At 35.5% G+C, this 24,004-nt stretch overlaps 2 protein-coding genes across 2 annotated transcripts; one reads left to right on the forward strand and one right to left on the reverse strand.

The window, feature by feature from the left end:
* Positions 1–505: 505 nt before the first annotated feature.
* Positions 506–1,760, reverse strand: cdkn1cb (cyclin dependent kinase inhibitor 1Cb). Its single transcript, XM_079810306.1, has 2 exons — positions 1,092–1,760; positions 506–970 (listed from the first exon to the last, which is right to left on the reverse strand). The coding sequence occupies exons 1-2, from the start codon at positions 1,576–1,578 to the stop codon at positions 909–911; spliced, it is 549 nt and encodes a 182-aa protein (XP_079666432.1). The 5' UTR covers positions 1,579–1,760; the 3' UTR covers positions 506–908.
* A 3,861-nt stretch (positions 1,761–5,621) lies between these two features.
* ptdss2 (phosphatidylserine synthase 2) lies at positions 5,622–23,395 on the forward strand. Its single transcript, XM_079808756.1, has 12 exons — positions 5,622–6,544; positions 10,327–10,428; positions 12,659–12,741; positions 17,048–17,115; positions 17,204–17,338; positions 18,951–19,001; positions 19,160–19,273; positions 19,351–19,469; positions 19,555–19,669; positions 19,753–19,898; positions 20,480–20,665; positions 22,074–23,395. Exons 1-12 carry the CDS (start codon positions 6,444–6,446, stop codon positions 22,231–22,233), a joined length of 1,380 nt encoding a protein of 459 aa, XP_079664882.1. The 5' UTR covers positions 5,622–6,443; the 3' UTR covers positions 22,234–23,395.
* The last annotated feature ends 609 nt before the right edge of the window (positions 23,396–24,004 follow it).

A 24,004-nucleotide genomic window follows, 5' to 3' on the forward strand; every position in this document is an offset into this window, starting at 1 on the left:
ATTTATTAATATTTGTTAATGTTGGTTAATACAAATTCATTGTTCATGTTAATTCACAGTGCATTAACTAATGTTAACAAATACAACTTTTGTTTTTAATAATGTATTAGTAAATGTTTAAATTAAGATTAAAAGCATTGTTCATTCTTAGCTCATTTTATCTAACATAATGTGAACTAATGAACCTTATTGTGAAGTGTTACTGACTTTAGCTCTATTTCCGTTTGTCTGTCTCTGAGCTTAACCAGAGAAAATATAATTCATTTTTTAATTACAAAGCTCAATTGATACATAATAAAAATGACCCGAATAATACTGTTATCCTTGATGTGTATTCCTGTGAAGTTACTAGATGTTTTGTATGACTAGTTATGATCATCTAGAGACCCCATTCAACAGTGTATTGAGTGTACTTGCTTCTGTAAAGGTTTAGATAACAATAGCCTGTTATATGAACTATTACAACGTTAACATGCTGGAAAAAACACAAACGGAAACATACATTTATATACACATTTATTAAAGCAACATCTTTACAATAGTGACAAATATGGCTCAGGATCAGGATGAAAAGCTACATTTTCAACCACAAAACTATACTTGACATGTAAAAGTGAATACAAAAAATAAATAAATAACTTAAGCCATTACAAAATATATACATACTGATATATATTAGTCGAAAATAAATAGGCTTACTTGTCCTTACTTTAATTTAAAGTTACTTATCAGTTGTACACTATAAAGAGCGAGCACTGCTCCTATTATTAGACAGCATATAAATAAGATTCCACAATCACATTATCACGTAATAACGTGAGTCAGACTCTGAGACGTCATTATTTCCGGCCGTTTCCCGCCACCGTGACGCACGGTGCGCTTTTTTCCTTCAGAGGACCCGTTTTTTTTCACTCAATGTTCCTACTTTCCTTATGGACGCTGTCCGTTTTCTTTCGCTTTCCATAAAAGTCTAGAAGAAGAAGAAGAAGAAAAATCACAAGATTAAAAACGTGAACAGTTTGTTTTTAAAATTGACATTGTTCCGTTATACATGACTGGTAATGTTGTAGTAACGGTCGCGTTTTGTTTACCTGTAATGCGCATGTCCGTGAGTCTCTTCGTCTGCTCGCGAGCGACTGTTTTGCGTGAGAATTTCCTTCGGTTACAAACGGCTGTCTTGTTCAAAACTTTCATTGAACGACTCCCACATTTTGAGGCAACTTGTGCGATTGTTTCTGTCGTGATGAAGTCCACAAATTGTCTCTTCGACACGGCGGTCGTTTCTCTGTAAAATCCCGGACAGTCCTCAGCGGGGCTTTCCTCCCACTTTAAATGCCCGTTTAGCGGCTGTCCTTCGCCGAAATCGAAGTTCCATCTCAGCTGATCCCGTTGGGATATTTCGCGGAGTTTGGATGTCAGCTCTCGCTTCAGCTCGTCGTGATCCACGGGTCCGAACAGATTTCTGCATGTTCCGGTGCGCTTCAGTAGAGGGAGAGTCTCTGTGCTCCTCTCCGGGACGGTTTTCCTCGAGGAGGACAGTCTTTCCCCGGCGATGGTGGAGAGAAGGCTGATAGACATCGTTGATAGTTTCCAAATCCAGAATAAAACGGGTTAAACGGGTGTGAAAATCCCCGAGAACAAGAAAAATCGGTGTGAATTACGCCACACGTCGTTAGGAAGCGTAAAACTCCAAATCTGGCCGTGATTTATTATCGTCAGATTTAAAGTCCTGCGCCTCAGATGTGTAAAACACATGCTCCGCTCCCATTGGTCAAAATCCGCTACCCCTTTGGCTTTGTTGTTGTTACACCCGCCTCTACTTTGCCGTGATTAGTTGGACCCGCCTCTACTCAGCTGTGATTGGTTAGCTCCGCATACATTCACATGTAATTGGTTGTACCCCCGTTGCCGTTCTCTAGTCCTCTGAATATTTAGCGCGTCCCCCCCCCCCCCCGGACGCTCACATTGCACCACCTGGAGTAAAATGCGTTAAATTAATGAAAATAGTCTACTTAAAAAGCATTATAATGAATGCATCACGTTAATAGATAAAGCCGTTAAAGGGTTAACGTAAGTTCACCCCAAAATTAAAATGATCCTATAATTTACTCCCTCACAAGCCATTCTAGGTGTATAAGACTAGAGTATAAAAATATTCTAGCTCTTCCCAGCTTTATAATGGGAGTGAATGGTAGCCCAAAAAAGCTCACTCATCCATCATACAAGTAATCCAATACGAAAAATGTGAAAGAAAAAGTATAACTTTATAAACTGTAATCACTGGCTTCCGGTAACAGCCGTATGCGAGTCTAGTTCTGGTGGAAGAGTGACCTCTGACCCGACACATGATGCGAACGCAGAAGCGCAGAGGATTGAGCAAATTAGAAGTCTAAAACCGGACCTTGAGTTTGTTGGCCAGTCCGATTTGTTTGAACCACGAGAGGCGTTTACTCTCACCTAAGCTTATGTTCCTCCTACATTCTCATGCGTCTGGTCAGAGGTCATTCTTCCGCTGGAACTCAGCCAATGATTATAGTTTATAAAGTTATAAATATGGATATTTTTCTCACAAAAACACATCACTTCACTTCAGAAGGCCTTTATTAACCCCCTGGAGCCGTATGGATTACTTTTATGAGGGATAGATGTGCTTTTTTGGGCTTCAAAATCTAGGGTACCATTCAAGCCCATTAGCTTGTGTTTGGGTGAAATAAGAAAGTCATATACACCTATGATGGCTTGAGGGTGTGTACATTTTGGGATAATTTTCAATTGAGTGAACCACCCCTTTAAGAAAAGTTTATTTTTTTTAAAGAATATGTGGTATTTAATGCAGCCTTTTCTCATAATTTAACAAAAATAATTGACTGTTTGATCGGACATACAATAAACTATTATGTTCAAGTAATATTTGCCTCAATTTTTAAAATCATTCTCATAAAATTGTCTCATATTTAATCTCAGGGACATTCCACTGACAATAGTTTCTTATATATATTATTATTAAAATCTTATTCTTACACTGTAAAAAAAAAACAGGTCTCCAATTGAACATTTTCTAGTGACCGATAACATCTAAAATTTTCAGTTTTGAATTTCTGTGAACTGATGCAATTTAATTCACAGAAATTCAATTTGGCCAACTAAAAAATATAGATGTGATCAGTCACTAGAAAATTTTTAATTGGAGACCTGATTTTTTTTTACAGTGTATAATGTCCTTGTCTTAAAATATTTATGGAGTACTGAAATGTGTGTGATAATGTGACGTGTGGCACCTGTGCAATCCAAATTTTCTAAGGGATGAATAAAACTGATCTGATATCCCTGACCCTGGCACACAAGTATTTCATATAAAATATATATTTTTAAATATTATATTGATATAAATAATTTTCATTTATAAATTACTTGTTTATTTCATAATTTTTAAGACATAATAATTCCTATTTTTAAGATGGGTTTTCTAATTTAACACTAAAATGTGGGCATGGGACAAGGAAAAATATCTATTCATTTAAAGGATTCAAAATAAATCAGTATATTTTATCTAGGCTATATTATTATATGACTATAAACGTATTATAATAATATAAAAGTCACTGATTCTTGAAATGGGACAAACATGTTTTAGATGTTAAAAAATATATATATTTAAAACATTACATTATCAAATACTGATATTTTTGTAGACAAAGGTCTTAGATAATGAACCATATAATATTATCTCTAAATATTTTTTCGAAACATTCATAACTTAATTAGTGTCAACTCTGTCAGACACACTTAAAAGCATGCTAATTTAATTGAACCTATCCCAAAACAGAGTTAAGTCTTCAGTTATGTAATATTGGTGTTCAGTAAAGGAGCATAAAAGTCATAAAATACATTATTTTTGTTTTGTTTTCACACTATTATGAACAATCCAGTTCCTGGAAATTCCTCAAAATTCCTCAATTATTTTCCATCCTTTTAAAATAACATATATCACCCATGTTCTTGGGTAATTGGCATAATATAATGTATCATATAGTTGATGTTTTAACATTTTTATACAATAAATTGAAGAAAGAAAAAGAGATTTCTTTCAAAATGAACAAAAACCTTCACCTGACAGTGTAAAATACTGTTGACAAAGTTGACAAAGGTTCAGCTGGGCCAAATATACAGTATATGTAAACAGAATCATGAAGCAACATTAGAAGAAACCCCCATATGCAACATATGCAAAACATATTAAATCACATTATACTGACTTTTTGAGAGCACTTGTCAACCATAGTGCTCCTCAGAGTTAAAGCTGCCCATGACACTGCCTGATTTATTCATAATTATAAAAATCCTGATGGAGTTGACTCAAAGTGAGGATACAACTTTAATAGCCATTTTTTAATGGAAAATTCTAGATCTTTGATATCTTAAAGATGTCCGCATTTTAATGTAACTGTATTTTTTAATGTGTTGCTTATTAAATAACATTGTTTGGCAGTTTTACATTGTGACCTCATGCTGAGGACAAATTAGATTACATGTGTATAGAGAGTGCTTTTAAAGAAATTATTTTAAAGGATAAGCAATGCATTTCCTGAGTATACAAATTTCCTTTAGATGTAACTTTTTAAGTATTTTTTTTTATTTTGTTGATATTCTTACTTCTTAACATAAATAGAGCTTTTGTGTTTAGGACATCATGTTTTGTCCCTTATCTCAATAATCAGTGAAGTATAAACATTCAAACTCAGTGTTAATGTGACCTTCACACAAAAAGAAAAGAATCTGTTAAAAATCAACTGATAAATGAATGGCTTCTCTTCACTAGTCGCGCTTTGTGAATAGTACAACAGCGCCCACTTTTGATCACAATACGGTATTACGTTAAATAAACTGGAGGTAAACGTTTTGACCTTGCTTTAGTCATCATATTTATATTCTGTAACCATGTCTTATTGGACAAATGAGTCTGGTTTGGCGTTTAACAAATAAGTAGGCATCCAGAATTTTCAGTGCAATCCTGCTATACAAGCAAGCTTGACTAGCTTTATGAGTTGCAGAAAGCTAATAATACAATTCCTCCCATACAACTATAAACAAGTGAACCGAGCTTTACTGAGAACCACTGACATGTTTATTCTGGCTAAGTGCTGTATTTGTGCTGACTGTGCTTTCTGTGACAGACCATTAGCATGCTAAAGCAGGGCATAATGTGTTTTACATAAACAGACTGCATACATAATGTATGCCAATTACCCCAGTGTTGTCTAGTAATGTTAAAGTTTGATGGTTTAATGTACTTGGACGGTGTTTGTGTCTCAAATGTGATGATTCCAGTGATCACGTGACAGACTTTCCTTATGATTATGTAAACATTTCCACCACACACGTAATATGTCATCCTGTGTGTAAACCTGGAAAGAAACACAGTTTGTTAGTGTTTATTTGAAAGACGGTGTGTGCTCGCATGTTCATATATATGTAAATAAATATTACAATATCATATTGCGGCTTGATTAAACGCATTATACATAAACAATAAATAATAAACACATAATATGGTGCAGAACAAAGTGCCCTTCATATTTGTGCACATGGTTTGATGACCAAAAACACAAATGTGTGACGCCGCCTGTGGCATGAGCGGAAATGACGCCATGCCGCGCGACCTTATGATGATGGTTATATTTTTCTGAAGTGCACGAGAGGTGCGCGTGCGTCTGCTGCAGTCCGTAATATCGTTTTATTGGCCCTCGGAGGATGATGCGCCCTTGTTGCGTTCATGTGTAAAGCTTGAAGGCGTTATTTTCCTACTGGTTTTTGAAGCGTCGCATCTACGAGCGACTGTTGATCCGGTTAATGCGCTCGCGCTCCGTCCGTTACCGGACAGTGGTGAGACGCGCGTGAGCTCCTGTGACATACTGTGATTTTAGTTGTTTTATGTCTTGTTTCAGGTTTAAAGCGCCGCACAAATGTGCTGGTTTAGTTGGTTCTGATAGTATTTGTTTGTTTTGGGTTAGTTACTGATTTAGTTAGAGTTAGTTCAGGAGTAAATCTCAGCGGTAGGGTATAGGTTTTGGGTTAGTTAGGATTAAGTCGTTTATTTCAATAGCAGGTGTGCTATTCAAGGTTATTTGGTTGGGTAGGTTGGGTTAGGGGTCAGTTTAGCTGCTGGTCAGGTTGAGTCAGTTCAGCACAAGTCTGTTGGGTTTCCTCCAGTTTGAATTGACAGGTCTGTTGGGTTACAAATAGTTCAGGTGTCAACTAGGTTGAAGTCACAGGTATTGCTTTTAAGTTTAAGTTCAGGTTGGGAATTATAGATGTGTTGTGTTAGAGTAAATTTGTTTCATGTGTGCTGGGTTTAGTTGTAATTGAAATCACAAGTGGGTTTGGTTTAGGCTTGGTTTAGTTTAGTTCAGGTTTAGTTTAAACTACAGGTTTACTCTGCCGTGATGGCTAAAGGCGAGTGGAAGAGGTCAGGAACAGATGATCTCCAGCTAAGCGGCCGCTCTGAGTGTGAAGTTTTCGATGATGGAACCAACACATTCTTCTGGTGAGTTCACATCTCTTATGTTATGATCATGGGATGATTGTTTATTTGTCTTTCTGTAGTTCCCCCCTTGTGTGAGTGGTATATATGTTGTGTGTGTGTGATGTCTAGAGGCTGTTCTGTAGTATTACAGCTTTGCTCGGCTTTTCTCTTCTACAACCTCAGCGGAATGACACTCGAGCCATTAAAAAGGCTTTAAGATGGACAGATGCTGTGGAAGAGACCGTTTGTCTCTTATTAGTCTCTAAAACATGACAGATGAATGTATAGTCTATATACGTTTACTGCTGTCACATCTGTTTAAATCTGGACACTTTCTCTTGGTTAGTTATGATGTACACAGTGTGTCGAGTCAAAAACTAACCAAGGCTTTTGGTAAAAATAAAATGCATGGCTAAAGAAACTTGCTTATGGCAAGTTTTTTTTTTTTTGTAGCGATGCATGATATATCTACCGCCATATCGGTATCGGCCAATATATGTTCATTTTTAACATTATCGGTATCGGCCCGATAAGAAAGTTTAATCCAAATAATGGATTATTTCCTTTAGTTGAGACACTTAAGATGCGAACTGTTCACTATGATGGTTTTGAATTGCTTGAAATATGATTATAATTGTGTGCTTGGGATATGACTTTTAATAGCACTCAAAAATTATATAAAATTTTGATTTAGATTTATCGGCCTATATATTGGTAATCAGCTTTCAAATATAAAAAAATGATCGGTATCGCCCCAAAATGTTCATACCGGTGCATCCCTATTCTTTTGCATACATTTTTTTGTCTTGGTTTTATAACACATTTTCAGAACTAGGGATGCACCAAAATGAAAATTCTGGGCCAAAACCAAAAATTCAGGATGCACGAAAATAAATAATAAATGAACTAGTTTAACTTGTTTAATGATCAACACTAATGGCTAAAACAGAGTTTTATAAACATTTAAACTGCACAAAAGGCAATTTTTATATCAATATTTTAATAACACAATTGTTTCTACTCCAGTTTGTTGGTGAAATTTAAACATTTAAACAACAATTAACTAATAACTTGTTTTTATGACATTAAATAATGAAGACAGGTTAAGTAAACGAATATGTAATCCAGTGCATATATTTAGTTATTTTTTCTAGCTAACTAATGATTTTATGTACTTTGAATATCTTTCTTGAGGTAATGTGACATTAAGTGACATTGTTTAGCCTATAAGCTGTTTTATTGACGTCTTTTCCCCGGTTGAAACAGTAAATGACCAAATACATGAGAGATAATTAATTTTGGTAAGTTGTAATCTATCTTTCAACATACCTTCTGATGTTCACTCGTGCTGTAACTGGTAGTAAAGAGGAGATGAGATGGTCGGTTCACATCTTGAACTGAGGCGGCTACAGTGATCCGTCACGTTGTATCAAAGAGAGCCAAAATTACATTTATTGTTTTAATTTCAAAATAAAAGCGAAAGAATTTTAAAGTTGAGACTTTGCTTCATATTAAAAGTAACAAAGCACAAAGTGTTTTTTGTGATTATTGGATGACAAGCGTGTTAAAAATAGTTTACGGAATTTGTTCATGCATCAACCATCATGCAAGAAACCATATCATTATTACCAATTAATATCGAGAAATTAGTATTGGCAATCCAGAGCTAGGGTCCACACAGCTGACATGTTTAACTGTTGTAGCTTATCAACGCTGTGTCCACACTGTCAAAAACACACCACCGGAGAAGCGATAATTAAACGTCTGTTTTGGTCACTGATTTTGACCCTCCAAAACCATTTTGGGCCGAAACCGAAAATAGCTGTTTCGGTCCAAAATCTTTGGTAGCCGAAATTTCGGTGCATCCCTATTCAGAACCGATTCTTGTTTTATTCCCGATTTTTGACACCGTAACTAAATCAGACTACAACTATAAAAACATTATTATTGTTGTTGTTAATATAAATAATTGTATTATTTATATTAATAACGGTAATGATAAAAATACAATAGTTTCATGCTAAGTCTTTATTTTGGGACGTTATAAACAATATACAGAAACTTTTTTTTTTACCCAATAACGAAATCAGGCTACAACTATAAAAAAAACCTAATAATTTTTTTAAAATTTTTTTTTAAATAATGTGTGTGTGTACTGTATAATTATGTATACATAAATACACACACACATGCATGTGTATATATATTTAAGAAAAATGTGTTATATTTTGTTGGGGTAACAGTTTAGGACCCAGGACCAGTAGTGAAAAATGAAGACCAAGAGTCAGGAGTTAAATTAATTGAAGAAAAATTTACTGAAGAATAGTTTGCAGTTTCATCAGCAGAAGCCAGATTCAAGTCTCACATGGAGTCTGTAGGCCGCGCTACCTGTACCAGCCTCCCCGCCTTCGCCATCGTACATACAATTTCTGAACAGTTATACTGTTTTCAAGGTCTAACCACGTCTTTATTGCCAGGTGGATGATTCTGATTGGCTCAGAGAAAATGGACAGTCTTGGTAAATTTCCACACATTGCCAGTTAATCAGATTCACATGTACAGATATCACTTGTTGACGCATTCACCCCGGAGTTAGGCACGTAATGACCTTCCAGATTCTGGAGCAGACGCCAGCGTGCCCAGAAAACACGTCCACTCATCTCTTAGGTTGCCCGTAATCCACATCCAATACTGATCTTTAACACTGAATACTGCGCACATACACAGATACACAGTCTCTCCAAGGTTGGTTGGTTGAGCTCTGGTCCAAACCAGAGAAAGTTTTCCAAAACACTGATAACATGTGCTCTTCTCTTAGTGAGAGGTACAGACAGGCCAATTCTTTAGTGTTTCAGTAAAAGGAAATATAAAATTAAATGAAAGACAAATCCATATTTCATCTCTGGAAGCAGTCAGCACTCTAGAAACTTTAGAACATATAAAGGAAGAAACAGTCATTGGTCCTCTTGATTTAAGCAAAAACATAACTGGAAAGAATCATTAAAATCATAATTATATAGGAGGATGAATATTTATTGAGGCTTTGATTATGAGTTTAAGTAGTATATATATACATATATATATATATTATCTTGAAGCGGCGGTAGATTCCAGAAACTTTCAATTTTTATATATATATATATATATATATATATATATATATATATATATATATATATATATATATATATATATATAAATGTAAAATAAGTTTGGTGTGTATTTATTTATATATATATATATAAATATAATTTATTTATTCATAATTTATATATATATATATAATTTTTATATATATATATATATATATATAATGCAAATATTTATATGCAAATGTATACATGAATGTGTGTGTATTTAAATACATAATTATACACATTACATATATTATGTAAACAAACTTTTATTTTGATGCGATTAGTCGCAATTAATCGTTTGACAGCACTAAAAAAATGCTTGTGCTAATGAAGTTGCTTGAAATGCTGCACATTTTCTTTCATTTGAAAGGCTGTAAAAAGTTCTAGTTGTAACTATTTTCTGATCATTTAATTATATATTGTTCTGATTAAAACTTATTTTGACCTCATATAGGTCAAAATGCTCATTGAAAGTCAACTGCTGTACTGATCTCTCTCTCCCCCTTGCGTATGTGTGTGTGTTGGGGTGTGTATGTTGAGGCGTGGTTGTTTTTGATCTACCTGTATACCAGCTCAGCAGGTTTTTGCTGTGAAAATAAAAAAAGAACCCTTGACCAGATTTCTGCCAATAAATGTTGATTATAAACTCTGTCTTTCTATCTGCAGGAGGGCACATACCCTGACAGTGCTGTTCATCCTGACATGTGCTCTGGTTTATGTGACACTATTGGAGGAGACACCACATGACACTGCGTACAACACTAAAAGGTATGGCCGACATGCAGTCGCCGTGTCCTTTACCTTCAGCACTGGAACCAGTACGCAGTTCAGAGCACCAGAGAATGAGACTGCTCCAGAAGATAAAGTTAAAGTGGTCTGATGTGGCCAGAAATGTCACATGGTTGTAGCTGGGAGGGTCTTGGCAAGTGTCTTGCTTTCTATTGGCTAACGGGATTATGTGTGACATCTGCTGCTGATCACAAAGTCTAGATCACAGACTGACCCGCTTGTGTTTAAGAGCACATGACCTTTATCAGAAGAAAGAGCAGATAGTATTTCTATGAACTTCATGTGTGGTATTATTAGATGTTCTTGTAAGATTTTAACCAGCCACTAAATATTGAACTTTGTGAGACAAGCACCCAAACCCTATCAATTAAACGGAAACCTTATAGAAAGACGGTGCACTTCGATTACTTATGAATGGGAGAAAGTGCAACGCCCAATATGGTGAATAAGCCCCGCCTTCTAAATAAAGAGCCAATCGGTGATTAGTAAAGTCATTGTGTCACTGCAGCTGCCATTAGAAGATCTGGTTGCTATAGAATCTGTGCATGTGCATTAGCTTTGTTCATGCTGAAAAATGCAGTTTTTTTGTCATGTTTCGAGCGTTAAGAAACAATAATTGAGACAGTTGTCAGATTTCATTGGTGATTTCGAATATGAAATTTATTATAAGATTGGCAAACAGTTTTGGAGAATTTCCCCAGTCAAAGAGATGAGTGAAATGACTTGTCTTAAAGGAACACGCCGACTTTTTGGGACTTATTCACCGTATCCCCCAGAGTTAGATAAGTCCATACATACCATTCTCATCTCCATGCGTGCCATAACTCTGTCTGACACACCCACCGTTAGCCTAGCTTAGCACAAAGACTGGAGGTAAATGGCTCCAGCTAGCCTACTGCTCAATAAGTGACAAAATAACGCCAACATTTTCCTATTTACCTGTTGTGATGTGTATATTTACATCGTGTACTAAGACCGACGGAAAATGAAAAGTTGTGATCATTAACTTAGGTGAGCTACAAGATTGTTAGTCGATGGAATATACTGTTGTGGAAGCCATCAACACGCATTATTTCAATTTATTATATAAAACCAGAATTCCTGGTGAAAAACTACATTACCCATGATTCTGCAAAGAATCTCCACCAATCAGAAACAAATCGGCACAAAAGTACTCTTGAAGCACTTTGAATGATGTAGAGCTAGTTTCCCTGCGCTCTCAAACTGCTTAAATATTTGTATGCGTATGCATATTTTTGCAATAAACATAAAATATATTGTTTTGTATAGTTTTACAGTACCGGGCAAAAGTTTGGAAATATTACTATTTTTAATCTTTTTGAAAGAAGTCTCTTATGCTCATCAAGCCTGCATTTATTTATATATTTACAAAAAAACATTAAAATATTGCGAAATATTACCATTTCTATTTTTATATACTTTAAAAAATATAATTTATTTCTGTGATGCAAAGCTGAATTTTCAGCATCATTACTCCAGTCTTCAGTGTCACATGAACCTTCAGAAATCATCTGCTTCATATTTTTTATAACCTGTGATATGAATAAAAAGTTAAAAAAGAGCAACATTTATTTAAAATATATATATATATATATATATGTATATATAATTTTTTTTTTTTTTTTTTTTTTTTTTTAAACAATATACACTACCGTTCAAAAATAGTAATTTTTTCTTTCTTTTTTTTTTTGGAAAGAAATTCATACTTTTATTCAGCAAGGATGTGTTAAATTGATATAAGATGATAGTAAAGATTTATATTGTTAGAAAATATTTTTATTTTGAATAAATGCTTATCTTTGTAACTTTTTGTTCATCAGTGAATCCTGAAAAATCACAGGTTCTAAAATCTAAAATCTTTTCTACTGCACTCTATCCGTCATCGTGTTAAACCTGTCAATAGCGCGCCAGGTGGATAAGCCAGTCAGTGATTGGTTCCCGCAAAAGTGTAACAGAAGCAGTAGAAATGAATGTACAGCTTTCCAGACTGATCAAATCGCCGGCAGATCAGGCTGGGTTTTACCCAGTCTGTGTGTGTGTGTGTATACTACACTTCAGTATCTACCTAGCAATGCAACACCTTAATATCATTTTGCACAGAAAAAAAATCCCCAAATTTTTTCAGAAATGTAGTTACAGTTCCATTAACCAGTGTTTGTTTTTAATATGTATTTTTTTTCTTTTTCAGAGGAATTGTGGCCAGCATTCTGGTGTTCCTTTGTTTTGGAGTAACTCAAGCTAAAGATGGTCCCTTCACGCGCCCACACCCAGGTCAGACCAGTAACTTAAACATAATCTAACCCTAACTGAAGCTACAATGGTAACCTGAATTCAAAGATGATTTAACATTAACACAGGTTTCACATCACCTTCATGTCAACTTCGGCTTCTGTTTGTTGTTGCGGTTTACACTAAGGAAGAGATGCTATAATTGTTAGATCACTATGGTGCCTTTGGGGTGGAGTAGCTAAAAGTAGTGACTTAACCACACGTTTCAGTAGTGTGACATTTGCTCAGCTGCTTCGAGAATTGGTTACCTTTTCCAGTAACATGCTTTCCAACCACTAGCAATGTAGCGTGACTAAACAAATGCATCATTGTTTTTCACATTGCATTACAATTGAGCGGAAATACCTTGTCTTCTGGAAAGACCTTGCAAGCAGTGTTGGAAAGACTCATTTGTCTTTATTTCAATGAACCAGTTCATAAAAATGATTCACACAGTCATTTGAGTCATCATTCAATAGTGTTCCCAGAAGTTCATGGCATTTTATGTTTTCTTTTTGTGTTAGAATATAAATGTGAATAATTAACCGCATCCCTGTTTTAGATTAAATTATGTAGATTGAGGGTTTTTTAAACTGTTGACTGTAAATTAAGGCTGCACATTTTAATTGAAAAAAAAAACGAAATTGTGATGCATTATGTACATTTACATGCAAGCAGCTCAAGATCTGTTGTTTTCAGTGTCTCACAGTGGCTTGGTTTACAGTAGAAACTTAAAGGGCTCACTGAGAATATCTGCCTAAATAAAAGCTTGATGGTTTAACGTTTGAAAATGAAGAAATGAAGGGTACGTTTACATGACAACGATATAAAAACTGAAGCGTTTTTTCTTTGTGTTTTAAAAAAAATGTGTGTATAGTAGACAACATTGTCAAAACACGTTCAGTAGTTGGCGATGATGCAGAATCTTAACAGACCTATAGACTGAACACGTAATGCGCATTACGTCACTGTTTTCACAAATTTGTGTTTTTGGACTCAACATGGAGAAGACTGTAGTTTTCACAAACTTTTCTTTGAAACTCGTAATTTTGCTGTTTTTGCATTTTTACAATGGCATTGTCATGCCAAAACTTATAAAACGGTTTCCAATTTTAGTTGAAAACGATGTAAACATCCCCTGAGACAGCCATAAAATTAGAATTATAGTTTTACAGTTATAGTTTGTGTGTGTGTGTGTATATATATATATATATATATATATATATATATATATATATATATATATATATATATATCAGTGATGCGCGGGTCAATGTATAAACAACCCGCACCCGACCGACGTTTTCAACTAACCCGCCCGCAACTCGGACCGCAAAAAAAAAAGAAGAAAATATTGTACCGACCCGCTTCCAGACCCGCATTTTTTAAAAGTAGTAAATGCTCATCGTAGCTCATTGGGCCATTGAGAAAATGTTTCAGGCCCTGACGTGGTGCTCAGAGGTGCAGCGGCGAGAGCAGGAAGTTCTTGAGGCGGCCCATCATTTTCCATTTCAGCTGTCTAAATGCATATTATTGATGAACACGATGTTTATGTTTCGACCCGGCTTGAAGAATTCATCAGCCCACATTTGGAAAACATTTGGAAAAGTGTGAAAGCCCTTAGGAGCGCAAACTGTTATTTTTCTGAATGCTGTATGATATAGCCTAGTGTTAGGCTATGTAATACAGGCTTGATTTATTCATTTATTTCGTTTAATTTTCTTAACAATTAAGATGCTGCATGTGTTTATCCAGTCTAATCGAAGTGTGCGTCTCTCCCCCGACTTTCCCAACAAAAATCCCGCCCCCTCTCAGAAAATACATAAAACTGACTTTAAATGCGTTTAAAAGTAGCCTATTAAAATGGTACAATGGCATTGCTCAGTTCAACGTTTTGGGAAATCGGGCATTTTGTCCCGCGTCAGCATTTATTCAAAAGTTAATAACGCTCAACATTCAAAAGGTAAATAAGGATTTATTGACGATCCGACCGACCGTGACCCGAATATCATTAAAAATATTTTTGGATGACTCGTAACCGCGGGTGGCCGCGGGCACCCGCTCATTTTGGATCAACCCGCGCATCACTGATATATATATATATATATATATATATATATATATATATATATATATATATATATATATATATATATATATATATATATATATATATATATATATATATATATATATATATATATATATATATATATATATATATATATATATATATATATAGTGTATATAATATATTCAGACACCCAATATAATTGTTTTCTAGTGGGTGCAGGACACTATAGTTCATTTATGCAAGTGAGGATAGCAAAATAAAGCAAACTGAGACATATTAAACCCAAAAATTCATCTTATAGTGGACTACCAGTAAAATTAATCAACATTTGGAACCAAAATGATTCAGACACTTTGACCTGACCATTTTTTGCTTGAGTGTTTTTTTCTTTAATTGCAATGTGACCTTTTACACTACAGACTGAACGAAATGAAGCATTGCTTGGTAATTGGTTGACCTAAATTGGTATTATCTAATCGTGTACTTAAATTGAACATCTGATTGGTTGATTGTAATCCATTTCATACCTTTCTATCAAAGTTATTTTATTACCATCTAAAAACTATAGAGAATAAACTGCGATAATGTGAGAATGTTGAAGGTGTCTGAATACATTTTGGTTTGACTGTATATACAACTCATTGTTTTTCTTAAATAAATTTTTTTTACAGTGAAATGTTACAATAGTTAGCTACATTACAAATTAATGAGTAGCAGCTAACTACAAGAGCTACATTTTATCATGCACACGAACAATGAAGATTTGATATAAAACCATCAACACTTTCACACTAATTTATAGTAAGGCTGCACAATTTGGGAAAACACATTGTCATTTTTCTGAATGATCACAATTATTACATTTAAAATGCAACTTTAAAAAAAACCACCAGGTTTGCTGTGCTGCACAATTTGGCCAAAAAGTGTGATTTATTTATCAGTATGACTATTAAAATAATAATAATTATAATTAATAAACAACTATTATTATTAATATTATAACAAAAAAAGTATTAACAATAAGACTTTACTAATCAAATAGATAGCTTCAACTTGACTATAGTTTAACTTTTTAAAATTATGATTAGATAAGATATGGTTAGAGACCCAGAGACTTTCACAGACCCAGCTTGAAATCGAGATTCAACATAATGAAACGGTGAGAATACTGTTGTAGCAACAGTCACTCGCTTCCTCCTCCAACACACACACTCTCTGTTGTGCTATGAGGGCCGACTCGCTTTGCTGGATGAGCTGGTCCGGGGTTTTTTTAACACATCACTCCTCCGGTCAGCAGAGAAGAAAGCATTCAGGCCTCTCAAGATAACTGACAAATTATACGTTTGGCTTCCTGTCATAGTGAAAATAGTGGTGTTGAATTTCAATCCCAGTGAAGTATGTGAGGTTGTTTTAGAGGAGGAGAGCGTCTGGAGTCTCCAACATAGAGACAGACTCTAGAGATGGACGCAAACAAATGGTTGCTCACTAACTTAATCTCTATCCATAATTCAAGCATCTTAAAGTGCCCCTATTATGCTTTTTCAAATATTACCTTTCATGCAGTGCAATAAAGCTGTTTGTGAATGTAAAAGACCAAAGTGCATGGCAAATAAAATGATTGTCTCATAAAAGAAAGAACCAATTCTGAAACGAGTAGTCAGCAATTCCAGACTTATTTCCTGTTACATGCCTATGTAACAATGTAACAAGTTTGCAAAATGCTAGCCTATGGTCTTCATTGGCTAACCGTGAACAACGTCTACTTTGCCCCTCGAACACTGTAGTTGTAGCTGAGGAAGAGTTTGGTTTGTTAGAGAATCCAAAAAAAAATTGCTTAATATGGGCACTTTAACTTGAACAAAGAGAGTTCCTTTCTTTTATGTACTGACCAAATGTTGTTAAGTCTTTATGAAGGCAATATTTCCATATGAAGAAAATGTTGAATTTGGCTTCATGAATATGACTGTGGAAGCTCATGCTGTCTCCAAGGAGCTTGTGTAATTTTGCAAATATGTTTTAATTCTTGAAACATCAACAAACCTCAATAACCAGAATGCAGATGAATTGTAATAGTTTCATGTCAGACATTTCAGATGTGATGCCAACAACAAAAAGTTCAACACAAACCCCCAATATTCTCCTGTACAAGATTTATCATTTTAGCTATTATTATTTTACTGCATTAGTATTGTTTTGTGTTTATGCAAGAGTTGATGTATGCATTTGTCTCTGCAGCTTACTGGCGTTTCTGGCTGTGTGTTTCTGTTGTGTATGAACTCTTCCTCATCTTCATCCTGTTCCAGGTTCGTTATCAGCTTCAACAGCACAACTTTACATATTTCATTGATTATTGTATCATATTTAAATGGGATCTGTTTGTTTGTATTTCAGACAGTACATGATGGCAGGCAGTTTATGAAGTACATTGACCCAAAGCTGGGCGTCCCTCTTCCTGAAAGAGATTATGGAGGAAACTGTCTCATTTATGACCCTGGACACCCTACCGACCCCTTCCACAATATCTGGGTATGCCCACAACCAACATAATAAAAACGATATTGACACCGATAATAAATATGCACCTGTTACAGAGGGTCACTTATAGGGTATGAAATATTCATCTAATCCTAGAGATAATGTACATAATTTGTACATCACAGAATAAACTCTGGTTGACTGTACATTATCCTGCTCTTAAAAGGTTACATTCAAATAAATAAATAAATGGACATGAAATATTGAAGTATTATAATATGAGTAGAGGCTGCAGTGTGATATGAGTGACATAAAACTAGCACAGCTGTGTAGGAACAACATGAGACCGCATTAAACTTCTGTAATGTGATGCATTACCAATCAACTGAATATTACATTTTGTTTTGTGTATTATGAATCCAGGTTCTTACGTTTTAATTTCAGTTGTTACTAATTTAAGGACATAAATAGTATGGCATAAGCAAGGTCCTAATTAGCATTTCAAGATTCAATAACATTTTTTTTACTTGTGCCTTTGGTTAAAAAATGGTTTAAAGACTGAAATGTGAGGTTCATCAATTTATAAAACTTCTTGTTTTTGTCAACCTGTATAATTTGAAGTTGTTAAACTTTAATTTTAATAAAGTTTTAAAATGTTATGGTTTGAATGTGACCATAGTGTTGCTCTACCCTACCCATGTTATTAATTTTATTTGTGCAGGTCTTAAAACCCTGCACATACCCTGTTTTAATACCATGCACTGATTCATTTATACGGCTGGGGACATTTATTGAAATTAATAGGGTACATTTTTATTTTTAACCCTCATCCGTCCCTCGTGAATTTAAAAAAAAAAAAAATTAAATCAGAGTGGTCCAAGATCTTAGGACTTTTGTAGCACTTTTGGTTGATTTGAGGAGTTTATGTGGATGAAATAAAAAAACTAAACTAAAGAAGTAACATATCAGTCCCTCACGGGTCAATTTGACCCCCTTAGGAATGAATTGGATAGAAGGAATGCTTCAGTACACATAGAAAAACCTAAAAAATGCTCAACTAAACTTTACCAAAAAATTATTTTATAATGTCTACATGTGTATCTGAATGCACACTGAAGAGATAAACTCAAGAACTGACCCAGCGAAACAGCTCATTTGCTCCATATAGAGCTATAAGGCCATCTAGTGGCAAGAGTCGTGAAATATCATGTTTTATAAAAAATAATTTCCACAAGAGGTCAGCAGAGACACCCAATGTAAGATATTCTGAGCTGAATTAACAGGGTTATGCATGAGTTATTTGAATTTAAGTTGAAAAAAATGTGCTTAAATTCTATTATTAATTGCTTAAAATATAGTAATATAGTATAGTAAAAAATCTAGTAAAAAAACGAACAATTGCATTAAAAAATATAAAAAAATATTACAAAAATGAAATGATATAAGCATACTATACCAAAAAGTATAATTTCATGGCTTTGGGTCATTTTGATCTGCGAGGGACTGATTTGTTACATAGTGCGAGGGTCGGATGAAGGTTAATGTTGTTTTTAATACTTTTAGTTTGATTTTTGCATCAGAAAACAATTATTTTTCTATAATTAATAGGTCCCGAGCACACTCTTGGAATTGCTCTGTTTTTATTTTATTTTTTTCACAACAGGACAAAATGGATGGATTTGTTCCTGCTCATTTTCTCGGCTGGTACATTAAGGTTGGTGTCTATATCTGAATCTATCTACTGATGTGTGATTTGATCAGCTCGAGCATGTTAGCAAATGAACAAGCTACCACGTTTGAAATCAGACAGCATCAAAGAATTGAATTAGAAACTTTTAGTCAAATGTTTGTGTTTGTGTGTATTTGTGTCAGACATTGATGATCAGGGACTGGTGGATGTGTATGATCATCAGCGTGATGTTTGAGTTCCTGGAGTACAGTCTCGAACACCAGCTGCCCAACTTCTCAGAGTGCTGGTGGGACCATGTGAGTAAAACACACCAGATACACCCTGTGAATCATATATTAAAGAGGTCAGATGAAATGAATCTCTCCTGCTGCAGTGGATCATGGATGTGTTGCTGTGTAACGGGTTGGGCATTTACTGCGGCATGAAGACGCTCGGTTGGCTCTCCATGAAGCCGTATCAGTGGCAGGGATTGTGGCACATCCCAACATACAAGTAACAGCACATTAAACCTCTTAAAGCATCTGTCAGCAGTTAAAACTCAGAACTGTCATGACATCCTGCCATTTTTGTGTTTCAGGGGGAAAATTAAGCGAATCGCCTTTCAGTTTACCCCGTACAGTTGGGTGAATTTTGAATGGCGACCAGCTTCTAACCTGCGACGATGGCTGGCGGTGTTGGGTATTATTTTCATGGTGAGTCACATGACTAGTGTTTACAATCACCGCACGATTATTTAGAAATAAAAATGACCCTTTTTTCCCCTCCTTATTTGTAGTTCTTGTTGGCAGAGTTGAATACATTTTATTTGAAGTTTGTCCTGTGGATGCCCCCGGAGCATTATCTGGTGCTTTTGAGGCTCGTCTTCTTTGTGAACGTGGGCGGAGTAGCCATGCGAGAGATCTACGACTTCATGGATGATCCGTAAGTACAATCTAGAGCTTTTTCAAATCCAAATGAGCTGCCTCAGTAACTGTTGTCTATGTAGGCGGCTACCTTCTAAGGTGAAATACTAGTGTCACCTGACTCGAGCAGAAATTTTGTTTAATTCATCATGAAACAGAAGTTATGATGGTCTTTTCTTCTCTACTGTGATGCATATGAGTGAAACCGCTTCTCAAACAATAAAAAATATAGAGAGGGATTTCATTTTATCCATCTGGAATTAATTGGACAGTTGTGGTTTGCTATTTGTCAATCTCATGTGAGTGACAGGTTGTCCTGCCCTCTCACAGATAAACGCGTCATCTGAGAAAAGTTTCTCTCAATTCTTCCGTCCATTTTGGAAGTTTGTTGCCATGTATTCAGGGATTGTCTTATTTGCAAATAATGCATTCTGTGCGTCTTAGATTTTGTTGTTTGGAGAGGCTTTTCTGGGACATGCTTGTGAGGCCTACAAATATGACCTAGTTAGGCAGCTCACTAGGAAAAATAATTTTTGTTGCTGTCATGCCTCCATTTGTGTGTTTGCAGTAAGTAAATCTAATGTATCATTTTCATTTTAGGAAATTCCATAAAAAGTTGGGACAGCAAGCTTGGATTGTGGCGACCATTACAGTTACAGAGTTTCTGATCGTGGTCAAATACGATCCCAATACCATCATGCTGCCAATCCCCTTCTTCGTCACTCAATGCTGGATACTCGGAATCGCTCTCATCCTTATTTGGACCTTGTGGCGGTTTTTCATCCGGTAATGACACTGCATATCAGCTCTTTAACCAGTCACTGATAGCAGTATAAATGCAGATCTATCTGTCTATCTGTCTGTCTGTCTATTCATCTATCTGTCTGTCAATTAATCTGCCTGTCATCTATCTATCTGTCAGTCTGTCTGTCTATCTATCCATCTATCTGTCTGTCAATCAATCTGTCTGTTTGTCTGTCTCTGTCATATATATGTCTGTCATCTGTCTGTCTGTCTGTCTATCTATCCATCTATCTGTCTGTCAATCAATCTGTCTGTTTGTCTGTCTCTGTCATATATATGTCTGTCATCTGTCTGTCTGTCTGTCTGTCTATCTATCCATCTATCTGTCTGTCAATCAATCTGTCTGTCTGTCTCTGTCATATATATATATGTCTGTCATCTGTCTGTCTGTCTGTCCATCTATCTGTCTGTCAATCAATCAGTCTGTCTTTCTGTCATCTATCTATCTGTTTGTCATCTGTCTATTTATCTATCTGTCATATATATGTCTGTCTGTCAGTCTGTCTGTCTATCTATCCGTCTATCAATCTGTCTATCTGTCTGTCTGTCTCTGTCATATATATGTCTGTCATCTGTCTGTCTGTCTATTTATCCATCTATCTGTCTGTCAATCAATCAGTCTGTCTGTCATCTATCTATCTGTCTATCTATCTGTCTCTGTCATATATATGTCTGTCATCTATCTGTCTGTCAATCAATCTATCTGTACTAATTACATGTCATTTAATTTAATCACAAATTCAAATTCAATCACAGAAATTACCCCCAAAAGATAATTTAAAGTCATTATTGTGAAAAATGTTTACCTGTAATTACAAAAACATTACAAAAAGTAACTTTATAAAGAAATATTTGATTTGATTCAACATAGAATTTATTATTACACAAACGTTTAGGCTACAATGGCCATAATAATTTTTTTTCAGAAGGTGCATCTGAATTGGTATTTAGATATATTTACAGACCGTTACAGATTGCAGGTCAGAGGTGGCATGAATGCATTTACACTGCAGTTAAAATTTCATAAATAAAGCAATGAGTTTAATGGATTTTAAATGAGTATTAAAGTGATGGTTCACCCAAAAAGAAAAATTATGTTATCATTTACTATCCCTGTTGTATCAAACCTGTATGACTTTTTATTTTCTGTGGAGAACATAAAAGATCATTTGAGAAATGTCTCAATATGTGTTTGTTCATACAATGGAAAGTCACTTATAGCCAAAACATGGGTACCAACATTAATAACAGAATTGAAAACATTTTAAGAGGAAAATGTAAATCTGGCTATTTCTGCAGCATGTAATACTGCAGGGAGGATGTTATTATGCTATTAATTTAGTAAAGCATTAGAAAAGATGTTAACTGACCAAGTGTTCTGCATTGACAGTGACATCACACTCCGATACAAAGAAACACGGCGGCGCAGACAGGAAGGGTCTTCGGAGCGGGACAGAGTCCCTGGACATGCTGACGGCAGCACCACGGCCTCGTCTGGCCGTAGCAAGCTAAACGGCAGTATGGACACAGTCCGACAAAGGAAGTCATGAATCCATCCTTCCACACACAAACAGCCATGCGCTGCACGTCACAAGTGGACACGTTTGTGTTTGTAATCCTGTTTAGATCATACCAACGCTCATGGTGTCTGTCGAGCCGCTTCTAGACAGGTGATGCCATCATTTTCTCTCCTCACGGAGAGGGTTGTTGTATATTTAGGAAAAAATGTCTTTGTAGCTGTTACATAGGTGAGGCGTTTAGGGTTCGGGGTCCACTGTCCCTCTGGTTTGGGGTTTATTGATCGGTGCTATGCAGGAAGACACATTTCGATGCAGAACACTATGCAGTGAGCTGAGGGTAGAGGAAATGCACATATAGCCATTTATGAATAAAACAATCCTTTTTAAGTTCCGTTTAGAGGGTAGCTACAGAGGAAAGTGCTCCTAAACATCTCGCATAAGCTACAAAAATATATTTAAAACGCTAAGAGAATGTAATTATTTAATCGGCTGTATACTTCTGCTATGTTTAGGATACTAAAGGAGGTTAGCGTGCCTGTTACACAAGCAACTCACACATGGACAATCCTTCTGACCTTTTTAACACGGGTCAGTGCCATGACTGGACCAAAACTGACACTTTGCATGTGTGAATGTGTGCGTAAGACCATAACAGCCAAAACACTCATCTTGCTAATGTTGTTTTTATTTCTGCAGGGAAACCGTAGACGGAACCTTTTGGTGTTTTGGGTCTGATAAATAAAAAAAGTCATCCCAAAGCTTATGCTGTCTATGTTTAGGATCTGGTCGCAGTTGTGTGCTGTTGTGTTGTAATAGTGCGTCTGTGTTCTGATGATGTGCAAGTCCAAAACGGCCTGATCTGCTGAATCAAACGCCATTATAATCTTACTGTGAATGTCAACGTCTAGCACTAGTTTGACTTCAGCGCCAATGCCTGAGCTGTTACTGTGTAGTATGTTACTGAAGGTGTTTAGGGTTTATTTTGATTTAATTATGAGGGGAAAGTTAAAAAGTGCAGTATATGTTCTCGTCCAAATGATGAGAATTATCTTTCTCTGAAATCTGTGTGGGACCATACGATGATCTGTATGCCTCTGCTTCTAGTGAATCATGTAGACATGTTACAGCTGGGAGTCCGTATTTTATAATGTTTTCAAATAAATAAAAAGGGAGTTCTTACTCTTTAACATTTTTTTAATCTATGCAGTGCATGTTTCATTCATATTGGCTCAGGGTTTCTGCAGGTCTTAAAATGTTTTAATTTGCCTTTACACTGAGCAGAATGTCTTAAATTTATAGTCATGGCATTAAATGTTTCATCAGTATTTTTGTCCTGTTTTCCAGTACATCCAGTGTATCTTTAAATCAAGATACATTTACTTGAGATGCAAATATAAGGTTAAGTTTTGAAAAAATGAAGTAAATGTGTCAATGCAAGAGTTATGAAAAAAGGGAAGTTTTCCTGAGCCTATTGCCAGTTATTTGTTCTTGTTTTAATCATTAGTAACTTCATTTCCATCAATTTATTAGACTTCATATTTTGCAACTCAAGAAAAATGCATTTTGATTAAAAAAAAAAAACTTTAGAAATTTGCACTAGAAAAAAAGACAAAAATACAGAGACAAAAATACTCAAAAGTGCTCCAAGGAAGGAAAAGTGGTGAACCGGCGACAGGGTCATGGGCGGCCAAGGCTCATTGATGCACGTGTGGAGTGAAGGCTGGCCCGTGTGGTCCGATCAAACAGACGAGCTACTGGAGCTCAAATTGCTCAAGAAGTTAATGCTGGTTCTGATAGAAAG

Source organism: Gobio gobio, assembly GCF_949357685.1.
Source record: "Gobio gobio genome assembly, chromosome: 25".
NCBI classification, from domain to species: Eukaryota; Metazoa; Chordata; class Actinopteri; order Cypriniformes; family Gobionidae; genus Gobio; species Gobio gobio.